At 44.3% G+C, this 26,620-nt stretch overlaps 1 protein-coding gene across 3 annotated transcripts in view; it reads right to left on the bottom strand.

Moving 5' to 3' along the window:
- GRIP2 (glutamate receptor interacting protein 2) overlaps positions 1-26,620 on the bottom strand; it is a 280,221-nt gene that overhangs the window by 109,535 nt on the left and 144,066 nt on the right. Inside the window, exon 1 of one of the 3 annotated variants that reach the window (XM_032699235.1) lies at positions 14,817-14,916. The exons of the other annotated variants lie outside the window; for them this stretch is intronic. Coding sequence (XP_032555126.1) covers positions 14,817-14,871 — 55 coding nt within the window. The 5' untranslated portion in view covers positions 14,872-14,916. Of the gene's footprint in view, positions 1-14,816; positions 14,917-26,620 lie in introns of those variants that run through there. 3 annotated transcript variants of the gene reach the window in all.

Genomic DNA, 26,620 nt, shown 5'->3' with positions numbered 1-26,620 from the left:
CCAATCCTTGAAATGGTAACTCTTAATAAACAACATGACCAATATGGCTCAATGGTTATGATATTGGGGTCTTAAAATGCTGTTGTGTTGTGAAAAAACTATACCTGGTGTACCCACACATATGATGCAGCCAAATGTAATTTCAAGAGTTGGTTGAGTTTGAAAAAGAAATGTGTGTTTGGGGCATGGATTTTATTTTTACTATGACCTAATTGCCGGGGCAGCCAGTCCAGCCTCCGCTCTGGATTCTTTCCAGTTTACATGTTACCCTCGGCATCTCTGACCCAGCGGGCTACTTATGAGCTCTTAATGGACACTGGAGGTGGAGGCACACGCTACGATTCCCTGACTGGAAACGAGAAGTCTTTCCCACAAGCTGGATGTGGCTCCAGGGACAGGGAGGGCCTCGGTGCCACTCAGCACCACAATGCTGACAGTCCCCGTCACGCTGTGGTGGGCAGACGGGGCTCACAGGGACCCACTGCTGCCCATCTGGGAGGTGTCTGAGGTCTTGGATCTGAGTGTTGGAAGTGTTATGGTGAGGGCATGTGAACACAGAGGGTATGAACCCGATGGTTCTGCAGTTCGCATCTGCATACACAGCCCCAAAGATGGTTTGGCACAGATTTACACCAAAGTACAGCCTCGGGAGGTCAACCAAAATATCCCCAGTGGATTGGGCAGGGATGAGACATTCCAAAGTTATAACCTTTTATGGGGAAATTTAAAGATGGTCTTCAATTAACCACTTTGGTTACTACTGATCTTCCTGAACAGGAGTGAGTGATGCAGCCCATTGTAGTCTGCTCTAGACATTCAGTACTGGCTGCCTTCGGGTGCTACTTTGCTAAAACTTTCAATGCTTTCAATTAACATGTAGCAAAACCATTAGTCATGTTGCCTTTCCAACAAATAATTGCTCTTCCTGGCTCCCTTCCAGATCATTGTGAGTTTCCATTTAATTTATGGACTGCTATAAAACATAAAGAAACACAGACTAATGCTTCATCAGCTTCCTAAGCATAAAGTAATTGGCTTTTCCAACACCTTTGGTGGGAAGGGGAGCTGACACTTCATTGTTTTATAGATCTGAAGGAAGGGTGGCTCGTCCAGCAGCAGAGCAGGGCAAAGGACAGACTCTCACCTTCCGAGTCACATCTGGCACATCCACAAGCACCAGCTCCAGACCCTGCTGCACTGGGATGTGCCTGCCTGCCCCTTGGCTGAGCCTCCCACGCATCCCATGGCTGTGCAAGGCACTTGCCACAGAGGCATAAGATGAAAGGAGAAGGATGCAAACATCAGAGGAAGTGGGGAGACTGTGTCATGAAGAAAACACAGCTAATTCCTTGCTAATTATTCAGACCCCAGGCCTTGCCTTATCCAGCAGCTTCACACAGGAAGCACAGCAAAGGATATTTGGGGAAGGAGGAAGGTGCTTTCCAGTACTGGGGGAACCTGCCAGCCCTCCCTGGGTCACCGATTGCACATGGCCCATGGCCCTGAGGCCCCAGAGAACAGGTGATAGTTTGGGTGTTGCAAGCTCTCAGCTCACTTGTTTTGAAACACAACTCCAGTAACAACCACAGCACTCACTGGGCCCAGATTCACCCTACGCCTGTCCACACACATTCTGTGTGTGAACACACACCAGCACACTCAGGAAGCACCTCACACCTGCCCCACCATGGGCATAAGCTCCTGCTCTGTGCAGAGAACCGACAAACTTCTCTGTACACATGGCTACAGACGGCAAATCAAGGCAACAAGCAACACTCCCAAAAACAAAAGGCTGAAGAGGCAACGCTTGGGTGATTACAAAAACTTGAACTGAAAGCTGTTCAAAATGCATCCAAAAGAGAAATGGAAGAGGGCTGCTGAGCCTGACTCCCCAAATTAAGTCTCTTTACTGACAAGTTCGTCTCCAATTTGCAAGTCTTGTGTCTGACTGCACCCGGAGTCAATGCCAGCCCTGTCTGATGTCTCCCCTCAGACAAGTACCCACTGGTGAGAGGCCGTATCTGGAGGGACAGAGCACTCAGGGACAGCATTCCCACTGCTCCTCACTGACTTTGGTACGTGCAAGAGCTGGGACTGTTGGCCACCCACAGGCAGAGCCCTGGTCCTTGCCCGGCAGCCGTGGTGGTGCCACAGGGCGAGCAGCAGCTCAGGGGCTGACGGGGCTCTTTAAGTGCTGCAGCCTGGACTGCCTTGCTCTGCACTTCGAGGTGGTGTGAAAGGCTTGCAGGGAAAAGCAAAGAACTGTGAATCTCAGCAGAAATGGGGGTTGTGCTATTATACCCCAGTACCGAGGGAGAAGACTAAATAATTAATCACAAAAGCAACTGAGTGTTAACGAGCTGAGCAGGATCAAACCGCATGGAAGATGCAAAGCCCCCCCAACCCTCTTCAGTGTGCTGACAAGCTTCATTTTAATAACTTGACTACCAAAGCCAAGAGGATATACCACAAATAAATGTATCCCAGCCCTTGATGACTTGGGCTTGTGCTGAGGATCAGTTTAACACCCCGTTTGCCACCAAGCATGGAACCAGTCCAGAGCTGTGTTTTGCACGGGGAAGAACTGGGGGAGCAAGGTGTCCCATGCTTTGGGTGGTCAATGCAGGGGTCTTCTGCACATGTCACCCTACTTTCTCTGTGGCTTTAAGGGAGGGGAGGATATGTATATGAAACGGAAAAAACAAACAAATAATGCTGCTTTGGTGCCATCCCTAAATAGCAGAGTCTGACTATGCAGAACTGAGCAGCAGCGTCCAGGAGCCGGCGGGGATAACAGCCTGTGCATGAGACAGGAAGGGAAATACATGAGCATGCCTCTCTTGGATGCTCTGTCTAGTCAGCCATGCTGAGGACAGATCACAGAACCATTCAAATTCTGATTTACCCTGCACACAGTATATCCATGTGCAGGCTACAATACTAAGACACAACTAGTAAAACACAATCTACACAGCACAGCACTAGATCACCTCCCTCCCCAGCACACCATATATCAGACCCAGCACAGATCTCTGTCACTCCAGCTTGTGATGGAGATCTTAAGTACTAACATTTGCATCATAGTCCCTTGAGCTATTTTCATCAGGCTTTCTCCATACTACAGTGAGAAAGGATTGTGCCAACTAGGGTGAAAAAGAACATCTGGGCTCCATTGTGCCAACACCTACAGGAAAACAAACTCTAAATAATTATATATTCTGCTTATACAGCACTATGGCTTCCAAAAGGGCTTTGAGAAGTTAAACTGATAGGCAGGCAATAGGCAGAGTTCTGCCATCCATCATTCAGATGCTACAATCTGAAGGGAAATAAGGATCCTGCTCAATGGCCCAGAAGGAATATATAGACTTGAGGGGTATTTGCACACTCAGTGCAGGATATATGCACATACCACCTTCAGGGATCCTCTCCAGGAGTTTGTTTTGGCTCTGGTATCTTTTTCCTGTAAAGTCTGAATAGGCTGATTCCTATGCAGCTGAGGGAAGATGATTCAAACAAGACAGTGAGATCAGCTTTGCTACAGTATCTGTGTGATTGCAGGGCACCAACCTCATGAAAAGACCCATGTGCTGAAGTCATAACGATGCTTCTGAAAATTCCCTGTAATAAAACACAAAGCTCTCTCTCCTCCACCGTGATATCAACACCACAACTATGGTCAAACTAAGGAAAGTCATAATCTAAAACACTTCTCACACTTAATGCATTCCCAATATCCAAGTGTAATCCCTACGGGCACCCAAAGATCTTTAATCCTGTGTATTTTATCAGAAAAACACAACAGACTATGAAATTACTTCCTCTGCCTGCATGTCTTACTAAGACTGGAAGAGAACAGAGTGAATTTTGCAGGCTTGCCCATCAAGGTATGAAAGCCACAAGATAAGCAACAGGGTCAAGATTTACTTGGGACAAGAACCCTGGGAACAACAGGATGCTGCAGGACACATCTGCCTTTGCAAAAGCCGATCTCATAGTGCAGGTTGGGGCAGAGAGCTGAGACTTGGTCAGCAATGCAGAATTTACTCAGGCACTCACTGTCTTGGAGAGGCTTTGCTGCAACACTTTAATGATACATGGGTTGAATATTTTGCATTTCTGTGCACAAAACCTCACTCAGCTGGAATGAGGTTGTGTCCCTGGTGGGACATCGTTTTACATCAAAATCTCCCCTGCTTCTCAGCATGACTTTCATGTCCCCCCACCATTTTGAAGGCAGAGACATATCTATGTGTGAGGATAGACATATCATTTTTAAACATTCATTGAGCTGGAAGTGTGGAAGATGCCAGCATACGAAGGGTTCAACTGATGTGTAAATGCAGCTCTTTGAAAAGAAGAAGTTGAACACCAAAACTGGTTCAGTGCAGCTAAATTGGTCCCCTAAGGGCCAATGGTAACAGAAACCTTCAGCCCAAATAAGAACGAGTGAAATATTCAGCAAACAGCATTTGATGCTTATGTGCAGGAGAAAAAAGTGGTGCAACTGTTGGAAAAAGAAAATATCATGTTACCCCAAGCTACAGTAAAAGTAGCAGATGAAGAGTTTTTTTGGAAAATACTCTGGGTGTGACAGGGTTCTGGCAACCAGGACCACGGCTAAAGCCAGCACTGGTCCCACCACCCCAACCCATTGCTCAGACTGGGCACCCTCCAGGCATTATGGTTCTAAATCACATTCCCTGGGGCAGTGGTGGGGACGCTCAGCATGGACCTGAAATGGGCCCCCAAGGAGCAAACAGAGAGGATCGAGGCTCTGACCCATACATGAGGGGGACACATATGAAATAACTTCCTTCTATGACCCAAAGTCACCTCTGGAGACCTTTAGCTGTGATAGGATTTAAGGGTTGATGATATTCTGTCCTTGGGTTGAACTTCACCTGATGGCTACAACCTGATGGAGTGGGAACAGGACCCACCTCTTGGTCTCTCCTTGGCTATGTCCCTATGGAGTACCAGGAGCATGAGCCCAAGACTGTGGCTAATCCACTTGCATTAACAAGCAGTAAAATGGATATGCTGCAGGGTCAGGGGTTGTGTGAGGTTTACTTCACCCCGTGAAGTTCCCAAAATCAGGATATACCTGGCCATGGAGGCTTTGACCATCAGCACACCTCCTGTGCCGCTGGCAACCTGAAACCAGACTGCTCCACTGTGCCAAATGATACCACCTCAGCCAGACAGACCCACAGACAAAGTCTGAACCTGCTCCACAAGAGCTCAGCTCTTAACTGTCTTCCAATAAAAATATATCAGAAACACCGCCATAATTTAATTTCCCTGTGAGGGATGCTAGAATTGCTTTTTGTTGTTCAAATCAGTCTGGTTTATCCCCTCTATTTCTCTGTGTTTTCTTCCCAGAAAGGAATGTATAAATACGGGCGCTCTGGTACCCGATTTTCTTGAGTCATTTTAATATCTATTATTATGTTCATTGCTTGAAGACAAAACTGTAAGCAATAGCTCCTTCCTGGGCAGGAAGGGAGTTCATCAAAAACATGACAATAGATTCAAAGAAAGAAAATGCATTAGAAATTAACTGCTCAGGGAAGCAACATTTGCTTTACAGGAGGAACACAGACAGTGTATTATTACCATTTAAATTCCTTGCTTTCTGAAAGGCCTCATCTTTATGACTGTTCAGCTACATATCATAGAAATAAAAAGGAGTTATTTCTTCCTGTTTAATCAATTGGGGGTGATTCTGTCGACGAAAGACCTTGCCAGTATCTGGGATGTAAGACCACGGGTATTGCTAATACATGGGAATAGCAGCTGGTAGGTAAAGTAACTGGACACTATTTTATTTTCCAGCTGGGATCACTGAACAGTTATTGGATAATCCAATGCTCAGCTTGGAGCCCTCACTCACAGGCAGAGGAAGAATTATTTCAGGAAGAGAAACCTGTGTTATTGGATTCATATCTCTGGGCTTTTCCTGTTGCACTGGCAGTGGATCTGAGTGGGGAAATAGTTTTTTTTCTTGCAGAAATGTAACTTTTTTTTGTTGTTTCTGTGATGATACAGGAGCTCTGCATGTCATAGCTGATAACCTAAAACAACCTGAGGTGCCAATTCCAACTGCAGATCTAAATCAGGCACATCAGGGATCTGAGCTGGGATCTCTCTGCTCACACAAATGTCCTGACCACCCAGTCGTTGTCTATTTCTCAGGAAAATGTCTCTTTCTTTTTAGTCTGACTATGGTTAGAGAGATCATCCTGGACCCTGGAAGGAGCTTCTAATGGTAAGTACATCAAAACTCTACAGATCCTGTGGATCCCTGGGTTCTGACTCTCCCAACTACCTTCATTTCTTAGACCACTCACATGGTTGCAATAGACTGGGTAATAAATTAGATACCTCACTGCCAGAGGTATCAGCTACATTCCTAATTTCTCAAAAACTTCTAGAGATGTGCAAATGTATTTTAAGCAGAACAAGATGCATACAAGCAGAGAGGAGGGAAAAAACACAACAGTAACATGCAAAGCCTTTGACTGAAAAAGGCTGATATTTCCTTTCAATTACATGCCAACCAGCAGAGAAAATCTACATCTTCTCATAGAGAGAGCTGAGCCTCTGGTAACTTCATGTTTAGGTTGAGGTACCTCGGTGAAAATTATGCTCACAGAAAGACACCTCAGCAGGTGCTGGTTTATAATCACTGTCACTCCTTTAATTGGTGGTTGGCCCCAGTGCAATGGATGCTGATCTATCCAAGCAGCACAGACACAGCAACATATGATGCAAACCACTGCAGGATTCTGGACAAATGCCCAAAGCATTCATTTTCTGCTCACGCATGTTTTCTCAGTGGACAAAAAGAGTGTGTATGAGAACAAAACATTATCTCATGACTGTTCCACTACACTCCAATGCACTCAGATGAGACAGGGCATATAGGTTGCGAAGACAGACCATTTATTTGAAAAGGCACTTAATTTCCTTTTGGTTTTGTGTTTCTTGAAATAGATTGTAAAAAAAAGGAAACGCAGACACATGTCTTGGGGATTGATATATCATGTGGTGATTTTGTAAGGAGCACAACCATACCCCTGTGCCCCTCCCCGGTCAGGTACCAAGCCCTGAATTACGCACTGCTGTTGATTTCCATGGCTTTGTATGATTAATCTGGCTATACTCCGTAAAGCAAAAAGAGCAATTGGAAGAGAGACGAAAGGAAATCACTCACAAAAAAAAGTAGGTTACAATAACCCTCAGGAGCTGAGTGAAACCAAGAAGAGGAGAAGAGTTCAGCACTAGGCTGCCAGCCTGGGCAAGGACACAACCCCGACTCCAGCATGTCGGACCCAGTGAGCCTCAAATGCACAACACAGCACATTGAGAGAAAAGTTTTTATAAAGCCATATTAAAAGAAAACAATGGAATTTTTTTTCAAGGACTTAGACCCGAGGATGAGGCACACAGTTCTACTTCCCTTCCCCTGACTAGGGTGGGATGTAACTAGCTCATGCAACAGAGTTCAAAGCGAAGAGAGGGATCCTTTTCAGATCCCCTCCCAACACACTGTGCAAGGAGACAGATCACTCCTTTTAGCCAAGCTAAAGGAGCCAGCACAACATATCCAGGAGGGAGTGGAAAGCTAGAAAAGCACTTGCTAACACTTGCATTAAGAGAGCAGCTGGTGGTCACCAGATTTGTTGAAAGTAATTGAAAAATTACTGTAATTTCAACCTACAGCAAGAGCCAATGTTGTTTAGCTTTCTGATTGTATCTGTAACTCATGGAAACATCTTTTTTTTGGCCGGACTACAAAAACACAAAAATAAAATACAGACCTTTATGCCTTGCCAATATGTAGCTTTGTTATCATTTCCGGACTCCTACAGAGCCAAAATGCTCAAATCTCACTTCACGTTATTTTTGCCCTCTTACTCTTCTGCAATGCATTGTTAAAATATTTTGCCAGTTAATAAAGCCACTTCATTTTAGCCATTACTATTCAAAGTAATTCCATGAAAGTATGAAATAAAAACCTATTTCCTTACCAGGTATTTACAGTGAGACAGGATAAAAAACCTAGATCTGCCAGCAAGGATATAAAGCATCCCGTACTAGTAATATCAGTCTGTAGATAACTTGAGCTCCTGCCTTGCTAGCACTTGTAAAAAGTATATTTTTGTAGGTGAATACAGAATAAAGAAGTTAACGAAAAAGATTCATTTTTACTAATGTGGGATTATAATTTTGCCTTGTTGCTCCAGATGTCACACTGGAGGCACAGGGCAGCCTGGTGGGAGCCTGAATTTTAAGACTTTAACAAGGAGGGGAAAACAGCATTACACAAATTTACTGGGGGTGTCTGTGGGGTGATTTTGGCCTTTCAATTCTGTCAAATTGAGGTGGACTTTTGCAATTAAAACAAAAGTACTACTGCCACACTGAGAGAGCAGAGCAACTGAGAAGCTAATACAATTTCCTTCACATGGCCCTGGGGCACAGGAGCAGATTGGCCTCCAGACAGACCCACTGCAGATTCCCTGTCAGTTCCAAAGTAAATGAAGAATTGTGATTTGGCACATCCCAATGAGTACACAAAGTCAGATGCCTGTACATGAGGGAAGAGGTGCTACATATAAAAAGCTGTACAGGCACAAGGGATAAGGAGATCAAGGTATTTCCTCACCTGCTTTAAATGCTGCCTTCCAAGCCACTTTGTGTTATTCACTGACTTAGAAGACTGACAAAAATCTCCATAGCTGTATGTAGGGAACGGAGTCAGGAGGAAAGTAGCTCAATGACAAACAGGGAAAACAACTTTCTTTAGATCCACGGTTTTAATATCCAAACCCTCTCTGGTGATATATATACAATGGCAACAGAGAAACTTCAGATACACCTTATAAGCAGTAAGATGCTAATTCTGAAATAATATTTAAAAATATTGCTTCTATTGGCCCTGAGTTCATTGCATCTTAAAATTTTGGCAAACTGGATTTTTTTAAAAAAATAGTTAAATGGCAACTGTCAAACCACAGTGCCATGTGAATTTGCATTTCTTTCTCTCACACACTCTGCAGATTGTCCAGTGCTGACCTCATGGACCTTCTACAACTTTCCAAATTCAAGGCCTAATTTTCTTCTTTATGATAAAGCAGATTAAATGACATCTGAGACAAGGAAATTTTTCTCCATTCTCCAAAAATGCCTCTGGCTTGCAAGCCAGAGATGCAAATCAGCAGCACTTCCCAGCCTCAGGGACTGCCTGTGTGTGACTGTGATGTGCCCTTGTGCCAGGGGACAAATAGGGCAGAGGGTAACATTCAAGGCCCTGCATTCAATGGGCAAACCCATGCACATAAAACAAGCCTTGGTCAATAACAGGCACCTGCTCTTGCCATCCTGGGCTTTTCTCAGCTGAGGCAGCTGGAATAGTTGTCACAGAGAAAACAGATGCCCAGTCAAACTGCCTGCACAAATTGTTAATTGAAGAAATATAAATGGAAGGTATGGGACAGAGCCCCCAGCCCCTGGTTTTAGCTTTAATAACACCCTCAGAAACCCCCGTATGGTTTTATAGGTAAAACAGAAAGGATGAATGGGCATGCACAAGGAGTCCAAGGATATCACTGTTTTTGCAGAGTTTTACAGACAGAGACAGCAAAGCCCAGATTTTCCAAACCACTCCAGAAACAGCCTGTGACCCTCTGCATATCACAGCAAAGAGCTATCTCACCTCTTCCCCTGGTCTAGCGCAACTGCACTTGTTTAATGTATCCACAGCAAGGCTGGGTGGGCTTTCATTCCTCCTGCAACAAAGTACACCTGGAATCTGGGCAGGATTTGCCCTCAGGATACCAGCATATGCTGTACCTTTCCAGCAGGAAGGGTTAATGCCACCTCTGACACACTGTCTTGCATACTGGCTTCCCCACGAGAATTTGTCACCTGCCCCTGGGCTGCAAGGGGCCTTTTTCTTTCCCTTACCCCCCCTAAGGGATCCGCTGCTGGAGCCTGGAGGAAGGAGGAGCCACACAGCACTCAGAGCAGGTGACAGTCACCTGGGATGCTACAACATCAGGCTGAAAAATGAGCTTCATTTGGAGACATAAATAAAATATGCCCAATCATGAGTTATTAATGAGATATGGAAAGGGCTGAAGCATAGCCACGCTGAGGAATCACAGCCACTGCCAGCTCAGTCATTTGGGCTCGGGGAGTTTCCTGTGTTCACCACTGCCTGGTTTTCATTGCTGCAGCAGGAACAGCCCCATAAATATTCACTGCAGCAGCCTCCAAGATGTCTTCTGCTATGAAACTCACAGGTGAGGATAAATCCTAAAAGGCAGCAATCATCCTAAAGAAAAGGCGGCCAAGCAAGGGTTATAACATTGTGCTCAGCCTTAGGTTTCTGAAACCATGGGCTCAACATCTGCACCACAGCTGCACTTTAGGGAGAAGTCTGGCTTCTCTGTGTGCTGGTTTGTCCATCTCCTAAATAAAAACTGCTTTGTTTTACTGGTTACTCCGGGCCTGGAGGATAAATGCAGTCATAACAATGGTTGTCTCCTCCAGGAGTAGAAGCTCCACAGGACTCTTCACTCCAACACGTTGCTGTGCAGTGCTCTGGACTTGGCAACACGCCACAGGATGGAAGCAGCTTACCTGCTTGCCCTTTTTTTTTCCTTTTTTTTTCCCCTTGTCAACTAGAGGTCCAAAACATTTCTTGTTTTTCTGCAGTGAGCAAATCTTTTTGTGACAGAAACCCAATTGCAGCAACACTCCCTGCTATGAAACACATCCCAGCGCAATACTGCCGCACAGCAAACAAGGCGATGTGGCACAAGAGCATGTTCCCAATTCCTGGGATTGATTTCAGTGACATCATTCTCAACAACAACATGGAAATAAAACCAAGCATCTTTCTACACTGAATGTGATGCAGTAACTTCTGTTTAAGGGACAAGTCAGGATGCCTACATGTCCAAACGTGGTATTGTTGAAAATCTGGGTCTCATTATAAAAGCTGCTGTTCTAAAACCATTAATTTTATTGCAAGTCTATCTGACAGTTTTTCTGAATATTTTCCTCTAGTTTATTCCTGGGGGTTTCAGGGTGGTTTTTCTTTGCTTACTTATTTTCTTAGTTCCCAGTCAAACACAAGAGAGGAAGAACAAAATGCGAGAGAAAGCATCTACTCGAAAAAAGAAGGTAGTAGACATGAGTTAGTGAAGCTTAAAAGGCTGAAAAACACAGAGGTATGTAAAAGGAAAGCAGAACACGTATTTTCTTTTACAAATTGTGATGTTTGGCATGTTCCAGATGACAGCTTTTGACAAAGGAACAGCAAAATTACTTCTATTACATAATTCATACCACACACTAGGAGGAACTAGAGTGGACAAAAATAAGCATGTTTTAAGCTTGAGTGTCTCAAACCAAGTAACCAAGCATTTCCTCTGCCACAGCAGTGGGGTCCAGGCCCCTTGGTGTGTGCTGCTGGTTGCTCAGGCAGCTCCTGATCTCACCAGCTCTTGCAGAGCATCTCTTCCCTTGGGATGTGGGCTTTGCAAAGCACAGGAAGCAGTGAGGACACCTTTAAATTGCCTCATTTGCTACTTTTGAATCCAACATATGTATCTGGTTAATTATTTATCATCTCCACCACTTGTGTTTACTTATTTATAAAATGCTGATGATTAGCTGCCATAATTGGGAGCTAGCAGGAAAGGCAACCACCAACCACCCCTCTCCAAAAAGTCCAGTTTGAGCTCAGCTGAATGACAGGCATGGCCAGACTGAAATTGTTTAGCTTTTCTAATGGAAAAACACTCTAATACTGAGAGAAGCTTAATTATTGTACTGGACAAGTGACTGGTTGTTCCTTGGGGTCTTCAGTGGCACCTTCTGCAGAGGATCAAGGGGTCCTCAAAGAGGAGTGAGTAGCCCTACAGCTCAGTGGGTTGATGTTGGCCAAAGACAGCCCAGAACTGAGGCAGGGAAGTGCTGCCTGCCCCCAGCCAACTGGATGAACGCCTGATGGATTAACTGTGAATGTTCCTCATGCCAGGAAAAGCTCAAGGGCTCAGCGAGAGAAGGAAAGCAGGAATCCAAGAGGACTGACAGCGAGAATTTCTCGTTGAAATGAGGGGATTAGCTGGGCAGGAACAGCCTGAGTTTGAGGGAGGGAAAAGATAATAGCACAGAAGGCAGAGAGTTGGGGGAAAACTTGCCTAGGAAGTGCCAGCCCGTGGGAAGGGGTCTGTTTTGAAGCAGAGAGAGCAATAAGTACAGGGTGATCAATCCTTACTTCCGTGAGGGTGTTTAAAGTTACACAAACATAACAGCATCCACCATAACTGAGATTTAAACATATAACATTACAATGAAATTCAAATCAACTTTAGCAGAAGGAGAATCCGCCCAGCAAGCCTCCAGCTGCAGATCCAGGCAGAGCACATGTTTTTGGGACACTGGGTCACATAAATACCTGGACCAGAGGACAGAGAGGTATCTAGGCTGGGGTATCTGCCATTCTTTCACACAGCCCTCTATAGATCTCTTCGTCCCTTTGTCTTCCTGTCTCTCTTCAAAACAAAGGTGGTGGGAATTTTTAGTGCCAAATAACAAGTGGCCTGATAATCTCCTATGATGCAACAGACAGATAGTGAGCTTTTGAGCATTTACAAAAGAGAAATGCAGCAGAGTTCATTACTCACTAGCATAAATTCATACCAGCCTCCATCCTTGGTTGCTACCCAGTCATAATGGGCTCATTCTGGTACCTAAGTGCCTAGGCATCATTTATTTTTGCTCAATCTTTTGAGGATATACTTTAAACATCTGCTGTCCCAAAATACTGAAGACAAGTAACGACGTCTCTCTCTGGTTGTTCATTTCAAAGCTCTAGTCCCAGAAGCCAATTCCAGCTCAGTTTAATCCTTGATCAAAGCAGTACAATTTAGCATTGGATTAGCGATTCGCTCATTTAAATCTGTCACTAAGAAATGCAGGTGATTTAAGTCAATTCTAAATATTTCAACCAAAGCCACTAAAACTTTATCAGGTAGTACAGGGATAACATTTTTTTTACCTGCATTACAATCTCAGGCTGCATTTTCACAGTGTTTTGCAGGCACAAATGCACTTATTCTCCTTCTGTCAGAACAGTCACTCCTAACTTCCCTGGACATCATGGCTGGGCTTCGCGAACGAAGATTTGGGAAGGCTTTATCCACATTTGTTACAGACTGGACAACTGCAGAAGGAAAACTCATTATGTTACAACACTATTGCCAGTTATTTGAGGATGTTTAGCAAAAAAGTATGCCAGGAAAAAAGAATTGGAAAAACTAATAGGGCACCAAGACTTCTCCTGGCATCTGCCAATCAAAAAGGGACTCCAGGACTGTGTTTATGCCAAGCACTTCCAGGCATCACTCTAGGAGGTGGAAATCTTGCCTGTGCCACCCTGCTTGAGTGAGAACAGGAAGCTCCTTCCAGTGCAGAGAGAAGCCCATGAAGCCTCCAAACCACGGAGGAGAAGAAACAAAGAAGCATCACAAAAAACTCTCAAAAGTAAGTGATGCCAAATAACCTATGTCAGTGTGTGTAGCAGCCCTCAGGCTCCTGCTCTCTACTCAGGTTTGTCACCTGGAATTGCAACCTTGACCTGACAAATACTACTTTACTTACTAGGCAAGTCACACACAGGATTTGCACTCCAGACTTAAGACCTAGTCCGCCTCAGGAACTTCATTGTGTTCAGGTCCTTCCCCCCTTTGCTACCAAAGTTTTTTACCTGCCGGCCCTGACAGAGTTCCCGTCGTCAGCACACAGATCCCTGCAAGTAAGTCTCCCCTTAAGTGAGGCTAACAGCTGCATTTATGCATTCAGTGAACCCTGGAATCAATAGTATCCGAGTTACACTGAGCCCCTAAAAGCTGGTTTGCTTTAGAGGTCCCTATAAAAACGCAGGTCATCTTCCTTTACAGCAAAGGACTTTGATCTGCTGCAGGAGTGCCGCCGGCTGGAGGGGCTTGCGCAGGAGAGTTGAGCTCCCAGCGGCGAGATACGCTCCAGGCTCCATTAAAATGCAAACCTTCCAGAAATCAAAGGCAACAGCGTCGGGACCGAGCACCGGCTGCAGCGCGCCCTGTGAGCCGGGAGTGCAGAGACCATCGAACACTCGCACAACTCATCTGGGGGCGAGGGACCCGCGGATCACAGTCCAGCACAGCACAAAAAACTTCTTATCACACGCAATCCTGCAGGGTGGTGAGTACAGAAACTGTTCTGTCCCAGGTTAATTTACTTTGAAATAAAATATTACTGCTCCTCAAATCTTCTCAAAGTTGATTTTCTCCCCATTATCCTGCCAGGTTTCTTATCCTTTCAACCCACTCACCTCCTGAAAGGAGTGCAGGGAGGGACATGCACCAGGACTCTCTAACAGTCTAGTGAAGTCCAACAAACACCCAAGTGCTTCTCCCTGCAAAGTAACAGCTCCCATACAGGAGGAGGGAAACCTTGTGAGACTCTGAGGCACACCTAAATCTACCTTACTGCAGTAATAACCATGGCAGATGAATAGAGTAAAAATCCAGAGAGTCGACGGGAAAAAAAAAAAAATCCAACATCTGAAAAATATAGGACATGCAAAAATTTAAAATAATCCTACTCCCGCCTGCCAATGCACGGGGGTGAAAATCAATCACAGACCACGTAGCTTTTTTCCTCCTGCTCACCTAAGGAAAAGTAAATGCTCAAGTGAGTCCCCTCCAAGTCCCTCTCGCAGGCAGGAGGGAGCCGCTCCGCTCTGACCGTACCTTTGCTCCTCCGTCTCACCACCCCGAGCCGGCACTTGAGCGACACAGCAAACATCTCCCCGACCGCAGCCTCCAGCGCTCCGCTCACATGGCTCTGTGCCGCTGCTCCCTCCGCACCTCTGCCTGCTCTGCGAGGGGCTGCTGGCTCGAAATTAACGTATGATTACTGTGAAATGAGTTGTGCTTTCGGCAGTGGCAGAGGGAGTGAGAGGGAAGGGTTTTTGGGGGGAGGATGGCAAAGGCTGAGCTAGAGGGGGCACAGACCCTTTTCGGTACTTTCAGTGTGGGGCTGTTTTGTTATCTTGTCCAAACGAATAAAATCACACATTGATGTTTTTAAATGTATCGCCAGTCTCCTGCTGTTAAGGGCTGGGAATCTGCTACTACATTAACATATTAATTTGCAAAGTATGATTATTCCTTAGTGCACGTGGGTGCATGCTTGCACTTCACCAGAAAGCTAATCCAGAGATTACGGGAGCAAAGTAGACAAAAGCCCTCGATTTTATGGAAGCAGTTCACCAGAAACACAGCACTGGCACAAATGCTGCGGGACTATGTGCTGGTAAGGGCCCTGCTGGGCCAGTCCTGCTAAAGAAACTTCTCTGCAAAAGAACTGTTCATGTCTGCAGAAACCATTGACAACGTCCCACAGACCTAAGAGCAAAGCCACCACCCCAGGGAGGCACAGACCACCTGTTGAACATCAACCTTCCAAACATGATGTATCCTGAGTCCTGTTTGGAAAAGTGGGATGATGGATCATCCTGGAGATTTTTGCTGGTGATGGAGCAACCTTGGAGCAGTTCAGGGCTGTGCCTTCAAACCTGCTGGAGAGGTTTTGTTTCTATAAGCTGTTACATACAGCAGAGGACAGTGGGCAACCCCGGGCAGCACCCCAGGATACAGCTGGTTCTCAGCAGGGGTTGGTTAGTCAAAACCACCAAACTTATTTTGAGCAGAATTACCATGGAATTTAGGGGAAGAAAAAATGGATACCTCACTCTTGACAGGACCACTCTGGGTCCCCACAAGAAGTCAGCCCCGTACACACCCTCACCAGGAGCTCTTGTTGTGGCAGACAGCAAAAGTTTTTTCCCAACCATACCACCAAACTTTTGGTTGGTTGGACTGTTGGTGAGACCCAGCACACCCACCTGGAGGGACCAGTGATGTTAAGGAAAGTCTACTCTGTGGGCTAAAAAGGAGTTTGAGGGACCTGTACAAGGACGCAAAGCCAGCATGACGGTGAATTTAGCACACCTGAAAGAAAAGAGATCCCTTTGTACAGCCAAGTCTAGCGACTAAGGGGACATGAAAAACCAAACGCCTGTGGGTCATACAGTGCCAAGACACGGTTCATAAAACCCAGGTCACCCCTGCCAAATATAGGTAGCACAGGGGGTGACATACCTATAGAACATGTTAAAGTCACCAGCTGAGAAGGTACAGCTCTATCTGTTCTTTTATTCAGCTTACTGTTCCTATATCAATCTCACTTCTCTCACATGCTGTCACCAAAACTCAGTTTTCCAAAGGAATAATTTTCTGGACTTTTGAATGCCTAGGAGAGAACAATAGCAGAGGTTTACCAGTAAGTCTTTATAAAGCTTAGTTACGTTCATTTGTCTTTTCAACTCAGGGTAGACATGGACTTGCATAGCCTCAAAATGGTAATCTCAGAGCTTCCACAGGTACAGTTTTAGTTTTCTTTGCATTCAACAAAAAAAAATTACGATTGTGGTTTGTGTGCCCCTGGTTCCACAAAACATCCTCTCACCACACAGACTCCCCGCACTTGCATCCCTGGACCAGAGAGGCATTTAGTGGTAATGGGACAGACTTTGCCTCTCCATGGCAGCACTTTGTAGGTCTGAGCTGCACATGTTAGTGATCATACATCTCTACTCTCTGCCTCAACACCCCTCTTGCTCTTCATCTCCTCACGGCACACTTCCCAAGTTAGGGAGGATCACACAGCAAAACATGGACTATTCCCACTATTTTTCATGGAAGGATTTTAGAGAGGCTTTGTGATGGCACATCAGGTCTTGCTGCCTTCCTTGCCTGACCCTGCTCATCCCCACACACTCTCCTGAGAGAACACCCCCTGTTGAGGACTCTGCCTGACCAGTTTGTTACTACTCCCTTTCATTTGACTTTTAGACCCAAATCACATTGGGAGTAGCACTTTAGTTGACCTTTTCTACTGAGCTGATCTTCTCCCAGTGCTTTTTAGCAGCTGAGTAAGCTAAATATTCTTCACGGTCTCCATGGGAACTCAGACTACAGTAGTAGGGGTTCTCAAGTGCTTATTACCATGGTCCCAGGGGAGCTTAAAGGTGCCTTCCAGGAACCCATGGGAAAATTCCAGATCTGTAGAAGAAAGCTTCATTACTAAGCCAATACCTGAGGGCTAAAGGCTGCTCTTAATAGATGGACATCTGGGAGTTTACCAATACAAAGCCTCTGAGCACCTTCCCTAGCCAACATTTCTGCTGATCCCACAGATGACTTTGGAGATTGCAATTAGCTGCCTGCAGCCATTGGTCTGTGGTAACAACATGCTGTGGGTTTCCAGAAGTCTCCTTAGAGACATAACACAGAGTAATTCACCTCTGATGCCTTATCTCAGCCACTGAGTTTTTGGACTTAGTCACCAGGGTCACCCTCACAGTTTTTGGGCTAGAAGGTCACATGCACAGTTTGGCAAATTCAAACTCAGTGATGTAAGTTTGGGACCAAAGGAAAATGTAACACTGACTGACCCCAAGAGGTTTCCAGCAAGGAAGGGACTATAAGAGATCTGCTCTGAATGCATAGCAGCATTAGTGGCACACACAAATGGCAATCCCAAAGGAGCTAACACTGAATTCCAAATTCAGGAATTCCAGTTACAGACCCTCAAAACTCAAGAAACCCTCAGTGCCTTAGCGGTCAATCTTGGTATAACAATGAGAGATTTTCTTCTGGATTCCAGCTTGTTTTCTTTAAAATTATTTAGAGTTGAAAGCGTTGGCAGGTGTGTGTACATGTATATGAACTCTAGATAAATTTAGATGTAATGTGGGTATTTAAAGCCTTGTACAGAAGACAAGAAGCCTGAGTGTGTTTGCACTGCATGAGAAACATGCACCTGGGGCTGATGCTGGGTTGAGGGATGGGGGCAGGCAATGGGGCTTCTGCTCCTGCTACAGCTGTGAGAGCCCAAGGGGGCTGACAGAGCCCAAATGTTCAATTTCTGAGACAGCCTGAGATCTGACTCCCAGTCCCCCTTCCTTCCTCTGTTCAGACTGCTTTTCCTTTCTCCTCTCTACTGAGCACAGGCATCTCCAGTTAATTTCACTGGAGCTGTAGCAGAGGATCTTAGTTTTTCCAATCAAAATATCATTTTGCACCAGATTTTGCCTGCTTTCATGATGCTGAAGTACCAGTCTACCAATAAAACTAAAGGAACCATCCCATTTCATCCTTCTGGGTTCATCACTGGAATTTAAGTGTATTCAGACATAAACCTGAGTATTAAGATCCAATTTACCCTCCTCTGAGAGGCTCAGAGAACTTCTTTAGTCAGGGGAATTGCCTGGATATCCCAAGACAATTGGTTTTCCCTCAGAGGAAATTCCAGTTGAAAACAAAACACAGCTGTTTCCCTTTGATACTGAAACAAATGTGTTTTCTGCTCACCCGCATATAAATCTAATCCTCATTTCGGCTCAGGAAATGACTGTGGGGACACTGGTCATCAACAGTGCACAATAGAAGGAGTGAGAAATGCAGCGATTAAACTAAGAGGATAAAAAAGCATTTGTATAATGGGAAATCTATTACCATTTATCATGTCTGGTATTTGAAGTGGCTCTGCCAAGTCATAGAATCCATTGAAAATAACGCAAGAGATTAATGAAAATAGATATGCACCAAGTTTCAGAAAAATAAGGCAAAACACCATGTGACTAATAAATACAGAGAATTCAGAATATATGTACATACTGCTGCATTTGTCTGTCTGGTAGTCATTACACCTTTTCTATAACAGCAAACTGTGGAGAAATTATAAGAAAAAATCCCATCTTCTATTCATGCAAACATTTAAAAATATGCATTAGGACAAAAGTAAAGGAGCAGAAATTATTCAAAGTAGAGTTCGCATTAAATTAGTTCATTCTTTCCTTGAAGTTCCCATAAAGTTTGTTTCCTTCCTCAGGAATAATAATGTAAAATCCCATGTGTCTAATACGTATCCTGAAAATCACACACTGTACTAAAGCGTATTTTAGAAGGCAGTATTTCCTTACTAACAGGTGCAGTTATAGCTGAATGTATTAATGTTACAAATAATACTGCCTTTGTGAATTTGTTCAGATCGTTTTCATCTTCTCTTCACTAGTTTAAAGGATGTTCCTGCATTACTTTTTTATGTGCTTCAATTCTGTTTATGACTATCAGCACAGTCAGCAGGCAGACTCGTAAAACAGATTCCGGGGAGAAAAATGCAGATTTATATAGAAAAGCAGCCTTTTCTTCTCTTCTTTTGGTATTCGCACACTGTCTGCAAAAAATAAAATCAGATATTGCCAGCTATTGGCCTAACAGTGTTTTTATCACCACTGTAGATCAGACTGTGTTAAACCGGCTAACCAGAGTACACCTTCCATTTAAAAAGAAAGCAAAATAAACAAGGATCACTGCAGATTGTTTTGCTCTATAAATAGCACATGTGGAACTTCTTACTGGAATAATTTCAGTTATCATACATAAAGTATGAAATAATCTGCCTTCTTACTACAGCACTTTGTAAAAATCTTGCCTTTAATAGACAGATCTGTCCACCAAAAAATACATCAAACAGACTGGCCAACGACAGACTGAAGGTATCTCTCAGAAACACTCATGCCATAGTGAATGTTAAGACAAGCTATGCAATTAACAGACAACAGATCCCTCCCTAAGAGTTTGGGAGCTCTTTGAGAGCCACAGAAGCAAATAACATTGGCCAAACGTGGCATTAAAGCATTTGGAGACAAAAAGTCTGCCTTAGATAAGCAAGTCGGATCAATGGTGAAACAACAAAACCAATACAGTAATGCCTTGAATCAAACTCAGGATGAGCTGATCTATCAAAATCAGGTATTGCACAGACTCATGGGCTGCTGTGTGTCGGCAAGGAAGCTCTCCTTCCTGCTGGGTGAATTCCCACAGAAACACCCCTATCTGCTGTGTAAAGCAGAGCAGCACCACGGCAGCCAGAAGGGGCTCAACCCCTCCCCAGAGCGACTGAACAGACCCCAGGCTCCAAGTTTATTGCCTCTTGGAGCCTGTTAAATCAAATCTGCTGCTAACATAGTTGAGGGAAGCGGGTCAAACCGGCAGCTCGGCAAAGCCAAGCTGAACTTGTTTCTCCTCATGTATTGACGTTGTCAACAACAAGAGTTTGGGAGAAGATGTTCTGCCCACAGTGACACCTTTAACTGATTACCCTTAATAAATGATCTCTGTGACAGCATGAACAATGAACAGTTTCACTGGAACCATGCTCAATTAGTAGACAATTCCCAAAAGGAAACAGCCTAAATTAGGCTTTACAAGTACCTTGCCTGATCCTAATTAGCATGGCTACAGCTTTCCCTGTGCGATGCCACAGCCTCCAACAGAGTAACACCTGGGGGAAGTTTGATGTGGCACTATTAGGTTTAATTACCCTGACAATAACTTACACAGGTGAAAGTCTGTCATGAAGCTGTGTTCAGCAAAAAAGACAAACAGGCTTCAGTCACTAACCCTCACCTTCGATATTTTGAAAGTTCTTATTTTCTGCATCCACACACACCCTGAACATCCTGTGCAACTTTTTACAAACTCACCAGAAGGACACCTCATGAGAAAGGCCATATTTAATTTTGAGCTACATGCAATTATTTCCCTGAATTAGAACTTCTCTAGACCCTCAACCCTCTGTAGCACCAGCTGCAAGAAACCAGCAAGAGGCTCTCTGGAGAAATTCCTAGTTCTCACCATTGCATTTGCTGAGACTGGGAACGAAGCCATTTGTAAGCACCATAGTCCCATAGTTTCAAAAGTAGCACTCATGGAGACTGCACCTCCAGCCCAAGCTGTGGAAATGCTAATGGTTTCTATCTAGATTATACTGAGATTAGAATTCAAGGAAGATGATTTAAAGATGAGTGAAGGCTGAGGGTGAAAGCTGCGTGCTGAGGATGTCTTTCCAGTTGTCCTCTCCATAATTCACACTCCAGATTGGCAGGAAGACTGAATGCATAGAATTTTATGGGCACTTTCTGCAATTCAAGTGGGTGAATGGCATTTGAATTGTGTCCCAAAGCTAAGAAGGCAAGTAATTTAAACATTTACATCTATGTCTCTTTCCAGAGCTTCCAATTGAGGCCTGTCAGTATTACTTGTAGACATCTCCTCCTACTATAATTAATTTATCAGTTGACAAGAACATCTCAACAATTGTGTAAAAGTATCTTAGAGACTTCCCTGGTAGTATATTTGTGGGGGTGCTTCAATCTAATCAGCATCCACAACAACCCAAAAGCTCAGGTGATTGATGCTCAGCCCATCTTTTTTTCCTGCTTCTGCACAACATAGAGCATTAAGAGGAGCCAGGTCCCTACTTGGAAATGCTGCTGCAAAAGCCATAAATAACAGCAGCTACCTAACGGCAAGAAAATATTGTATACATTTGGAAATGGAGTAGGAGAGCTGTATTATCCAAAGAGTGGTGACCAATGTGGTACTGCCTATTGCCCACAGTAAGAAGCATGGTGGAACACTGTTGCCAGGATTCAGTCTATTTGCCAGGAAATGCTGAAGCCACCCTTTCATAATTAAATGATACAGAATGTTTGTTCAACCTGTGAATCCATGGACAAGGCATCATCTTTCCAAGGAGGCAGCTGAGTTTCCTGAAGCAAGAAATTAAAATAGTCTTATCTCCATGTGCTGTACTGCAACTTGCTCCGACTGCCAATTTACTTGGGAGAATGAAAGGCTCTCGCAAATGCTGACTGCAGATGCCAGCCTAGACAGGGGTCACGCTAGGACTTCATGTGTGTACTCCCAACAGTCTCCTCACTATATTTTACACTGTTGTTGTGTTAATGAAGCAATTAGCTAGTAACAGCCCAGACAGCCAAAGGCCAAAAGGCATTTCCCTTTTAAGCAGGTTCTCGTGTCCCAGTTGAAGTGCCAGCTGCAGTCCTTTACTGTGAACACAGTTAAAGATAACACACAAATCTGCTACTTAAAGAGCACCATCAGCCCCAAAATGATGGTAGGAAAGCTGCGATCACTGCAACCAGCAGCTTAGCTTTGAAACTAAAACAGCCTACTTTAGACATGTTATAAAGGCAAAAATATCCACGCAGAATCAGTACTGTTTATGCTAGGAAATATATGTACCTTTTGAAGTAGTGTGTTTGTGCTGATAGATTTGCCATTACTAATATTTAGCACCCAGCAAAAAACTACTTTGTTTTTTAAGCAAAAGACTGGAAGGATCCAGGTTACACGATTATTAATCAGTAACAGAATGTTCAAGAGGTCTAAAGAACTCATGAAATTGAATTTTATTATTATCATTCAACACATTGCACCAATATTATGTTTGCTTGTGGAAACGTCATCTGGGGGCTTATTTTGCCTACATTTTACAGATGGTCACATATCACACTGGGTGAGGTTTGAGTGGAAGAGACAAAGGAAGAAAGAGCCAAGAGAAGTACAATTATCTCAATTTGAAACTGTTTTGCACAGATCCCTTTTCTAAAAAAATACCAATAAAGGTGTTTTACTCACAAGAACAAATTAATTAGAGAAAGAGCACATTATCTTTATTCTGGTCTCCTTAAATCCAAACCAGATGTCTGCCCAACAGAAAACCAACCAGGTTTGCCTTGGTCTTGTCCAAGTTGCTGGGGATACATGGATGAAGGTTTTGGCCTGGTTTTTTACAGGATTATTATCCTTGTCCACCATCAAATCTAATGACCAAATCTATGACTGCTGCATGTAACTGGCATTGTTTTTTCATCTGCAAAATACCCGTACCAGTTTACTCTGGCAGAGAACTTGCCCATCAGTGGCTTGCCCAGTACTACACTGGGAGCCAACAGCAGAGTAGGGAACTGAGCCCAGCCCTGAGTAAATCCATACATCCATCTGAAAAGTCATCAACAATTTTTCCCTACTTTAAGCATTCTTCCATTCACAAAAGGCTTGAAATTTTTATCCCATTTTATAGTAGATGCAAATTTGCCAGGCCCTGTGGTTAGCAGACTCAGAGCTGCACCATCACAGAGGTGGCCCAATGGTAGCTCTTCCAAGAACTCACTGCACTCATCATTAAGTAGAGACTTGTTTGGGAAGTGCCTAAATCATAGTAATTATCATCATGATGGCATAATTAATAATGGATTAAATCTGACCAATTTTGAAAAGCACTTACCATCAATGTCATACTTTTCACTAAGGGAGACAGTTATTTTTGTCACCCAAGGGAGACTTCGAGAACTACAGCTCTCATGTCTACTCTCTTCAGACTCTATTTCTGAAGCATTTTCATACCCCCTTTCCCTCATCCAAGAATTGCCACATTCATTTCTCTAAGTAATGCCAAACTCAGCCCTTCACAAAGGCTGTGATTCAGTCCATATCTTATATTTTATGCTAATGTCTAAAAACAATGTCAAAGCTGTGTTTTATAGTCATGGAGCCTGAAACTTTAACTCTCTGTTTGCATTTCCTGTGGGTTGGTCCCATCATCAGGTGAACGAGCAGGAAAAACACTTGGCTCCAAATGCATCCTACAGTTGGGGCTTCAGATGGATCAGAGGAAAGATGGTGCTTGGATTTTTCTAAAACTCTTATGCTGCCTGGCTTTGCTTTCTTATTTTTATTTTTCAACTGCAAAAAAGCTGTCAAATAAAGTGCTGCAGAGTATTTTGAGAAGCTAATTTAGCACGTGTCTCTGCTTCACTGGGAAATCAAGCTGTCAGCCTCCAGGCTCACCTGTGCTTGTCTCATCCGCAGACTAATTCAAGATCTGGCTGAAGGACTAAACTGCACAGCTTCTGCAACTACTTGATAAGCAAGCAAGGTGTGGATGCCACCTCTAACCATATGAGCATTCATGTACTTGCTCTTAAAGGAAAAAATGGTCTGTTCCGTTAGACATTTTCACTCGTTTCTTTGGTGTTTATTACAGGTGATCTCAAGATGGAAGGACTGGATTGAATCTGATCAGTCTTCTGAAAGCTGAAACCTGCAGCTTTGATTTACCCACTCTCTAGCACTTGGCATTATATGAAACGCGAGAAAGAGGCACACAGAAATTCAAAGAAAGCTTGACAGTAAGGAAGTGTATTTATCGGGACAAGATTAAAGAGATTTAAGGAACTCATCTACTTTTCTTTTTCTTTCTCAAATATTAGCCTTTAGCAAAGACATGAAAACATTTGTCTTCATTCTAAAGAGGATATTATCAACTAATTAATTTCTAGCACCAAACAGTCCAAATGAGGAAGGGTTTAATTGCTGAAAACATTGACACAATATTTTCGCAGCAAAATTTATGTTTGGTTACCATGGACTGATTCTGTTTGATCAAAAGCTTTCTCGGTACAATTGTCGTTGCTGGAAGTTGGAGATCCCATACCCATTCACGAGCTTTTAGTCACCTCTGAATCTCCAGTGAATCCCCTTTCCACAGCCACTGCAGGACATGCAGGTGGGATGCCCAGGAGGAGCTATAAATAATGCAACTCCACAACCCCATTACCAAAGAGGGAGATTGGAGATACTGGGGCTTCAAAAGGGCACCTGGCTCCACTTAGGAAGCACAGCTTTCTCCTTTTGCTGGTGCCCTCAAGGGAAATCACTTTGAAAGGTTGAAAAAGGGCAACTCTTTCTTGCTCAATAGACCAGTTTATCTCTTGTGATATGAGCATAACTGCTAATAACTGCTTCATTTACAGTGCACTCACCACCGTAGGGCACAGAGAGAGGATTATTAGGGTCTCCAGCCCATTGGCTTTCTCAGGATCCTTTGGCTTTATCTACAAATATCTCTGCCTCAATGCTATTAACCCTGACTTCTTCAGAGCCACACGCTAATTCCTGCACTTTGGTTTTCTCCTTTCCACCAGCAACAATACTGCTCCCACTAGCAGAGCACTTGGTGCCAGGTCTCACAGCTGTCCCAGGACCTTCAGAGGTTAAACCTCAGCTGCTTGACTGCTGCTTGTAGTACTCCAGCACCAACCCCCAGACCATGACCATATAGTGCAGCACATACACCCAGCCTGGTGCAGATGCTCTACCGAAAGGATATTTTGTCCAAATACATTGCTCAAATCACTTCACCTCTTGCATTCCCATATAAAAAAAGCAAGCATTTATTTAGAGGTTCCTTATACTGTTTCAGTCACCACTGCTTTTACCAAACAACATCTTCACACCTGAGGGCATACAGAGCTCTATGAACAGCCACATTCGAAGACGAGAGGCATAGGAATACACAAATCTCTTTTTCCAGTGCCTGAATTTATGGCTGGAAACTAAACTATCAGCTTCGCAATGATTTACTGCTGTACAACGAGACCCATGAGATATAAACAGAGAAGACAACCCTGCAAGACAATAAATTGCCACGAACCAAACTGTCATCACAAAATGCATAAAAGCCATGTGAAAACCACCCCGCTGATGAGACACAGAGGGCTTTATGGCCCCTGCTGACATGAGGTACAGGGGCCTCTTCCAAACCAAGAAAGGGGGAGACACCATCCCTGGCCTCCACCACCACCTGCAGCTCTTCCCATCTCCTCCCCTGTTGAGGGTCTGGGACAACCCCACTGGCTCTCATGAGCTTTGCCCCACGATTTCCAGAGCATCTGGCCCCAAATCCTGCTGATGGAACACTTGCGAAAGGCTACTGAGTTTCAGCAGGCCCAAAGGCACCTAAAGCACACAAACCCTTTGGACAGCCTGGTCATGCAGTTTTGGACTCTCTTGTTGGTGCAGGGACCCGCTCTGACAGGCACCTATGTTTGCCTTCAACCCAGGGACCAGGTGGGACAAGACCATCTCTGAGCAGCCCATCAGAGACCACTGCAGCTCCTGCTCTCCTCTGCCTGCCAGAGCTGCATCTCTGGGTCCTCACGTCCCTCCAAGTCCAATACTCGTGAACTTCAAAGTCACAAGAAATGCATGAACAATTCTGGCAAGCTCAGCCAGTGGCTTTACAGGGATGGCTTGGTTTTAATTATGTGCCTGGGGGATTTCTTGTGGGAGGATGAAGCAACTAGGTCTGGCATCACTTAGGAATGGAAGGGTAGGAGTTTAACACAGATGATCTGAAAGGCTGAGCAACACCCCTTTGAATGTGTTTATTTAACCTAGAAGTTCAGTAGCCCTGAATTTTTAAGGTAGCTGATACTGGGTGGAAAGTCGTGGGAATAAATGTATTTTAGCATTCAAAGGGACCGGGGGGGGGGGAATTTACAATCTCCAGTATAAATTTTAATTCTCCATAGCACTACACATGATTGGGATGTGAGTTTATATTCAGAGCCCTAGACCAGTGGAAAGAGAGCTGTGACAGACAGCACACATGTTTAGGCCACTGACAATCCCCCCTCCCACAGCAAATTTCTCCCTCTGTTGAGAATAATGTGAGATTTTCCCAAACAGTCCTTTTGCTGAATCTGTCTTTCTGTTTAGACACCACAAAGCCAGGCAAGTCAGCACTGCTTTGAAAAGGGAAAGGGGAGAACACA

This window comes from Chiroxiphia lanceolata, chromosome 11 (genome assembly GCF_009829145.1).
Source record: "Chiroxiphia lanceolata isolate bChiLan1 chromosome 11, bChiLan1.pri, whole genome shotgun sequence".
In the NCBI taxonomy this organism is placed as follows: domain Eukaryota; kingdom Metazoa; phylum Chordata; class Aves; order Passeriformes; family Pipridae; genus Chiroxiphia; species Chiroxiphia lanceolata.
This window is presented reverse-complemented; position numbering and strand designations above follow the sequence as displayed.